Below are 502 nucleotides of genomic sequence, written 5' to 3' on the forward strand. Positions count from 1 at the left end.
CTCAAAAAAAAAAAAAAAAAAAAAAAAAAAGCTATACCTAAAGGTGTGTTAATGTGACATGACTTGTATGTTTTGGCCAACAGCCTGTGACTGCAATGGCCGATCACAGGAGTGCTACTTTGACCCTGAGCTGTACCGTTCCACTGGCCATGGTGGCCACTGTACCAACTGCCGGGAGAACACGGATGGTGCGAACTGTGAGAGGTGCCGGGAGAATTTCTTCCGCCTTGGGAACCAAGGAGCCTGCTCTCCATGCCACTGTAGTCCCGTTGGTAAGTAACAGGAGGACCCCTTCAGCTGGGGGTGAACACAAAATGAATGTTCTCTGCACGCCCAGAAAAAGGAGGATTGGGGGCTGGGGAGATGGCTCAGTAGAATACATGCTTCCCTGGCAAGCACAAAGGTCTGAGTTCAATGCCCAGTTCTGCCAAAAAAAAAAAAAAAAAAAGGAGGTTTGCTTCCTGGGCATCTGCGTATGGAGGATGCACATCAGCGTAGCCCC

At 49.2% G+C, this 502-nt stretch overlaps 1 protein-coding gene across 1 annotated transcript in view; it reads left to right on the forward strand.

The window, feature by feature from the left end:
- Lamc1 (laminin subunit gamma 1) overlaps window positions 1-502 on the forward strand; it is a gene marked incomplete at its 5' end in the record, with an annotated part of 127,302 nt that overhangs the window by 93,251 nt on the left and 33,549 nt on the right. The window contains one exon of the mRNA XM_012512767.2: window positions 84-272. Within this exon, the coding sequence (XP_012368221.2) occupies window positions 84-272 (189 nt within the window). The remainder of the gene's footprint in view (window positions 1-83; window positions 273-502) is intronic.

This window comes from Octodon degus, unplaced genomic scaffold (genome assembly GCF_000260255.1).
Source record: "Octodon degus isolate 3935 unplaced genomic scaffold, OctDeg1.0 scaffold00273, whole genome shotgun sequence".
In the NCBI taxonomy this organism is placed as follows: Eukaryota; Metazoa; Chordata; class Mammalia; order Rodentia; family Octodontidae; genus Octodon; species Octodon degus.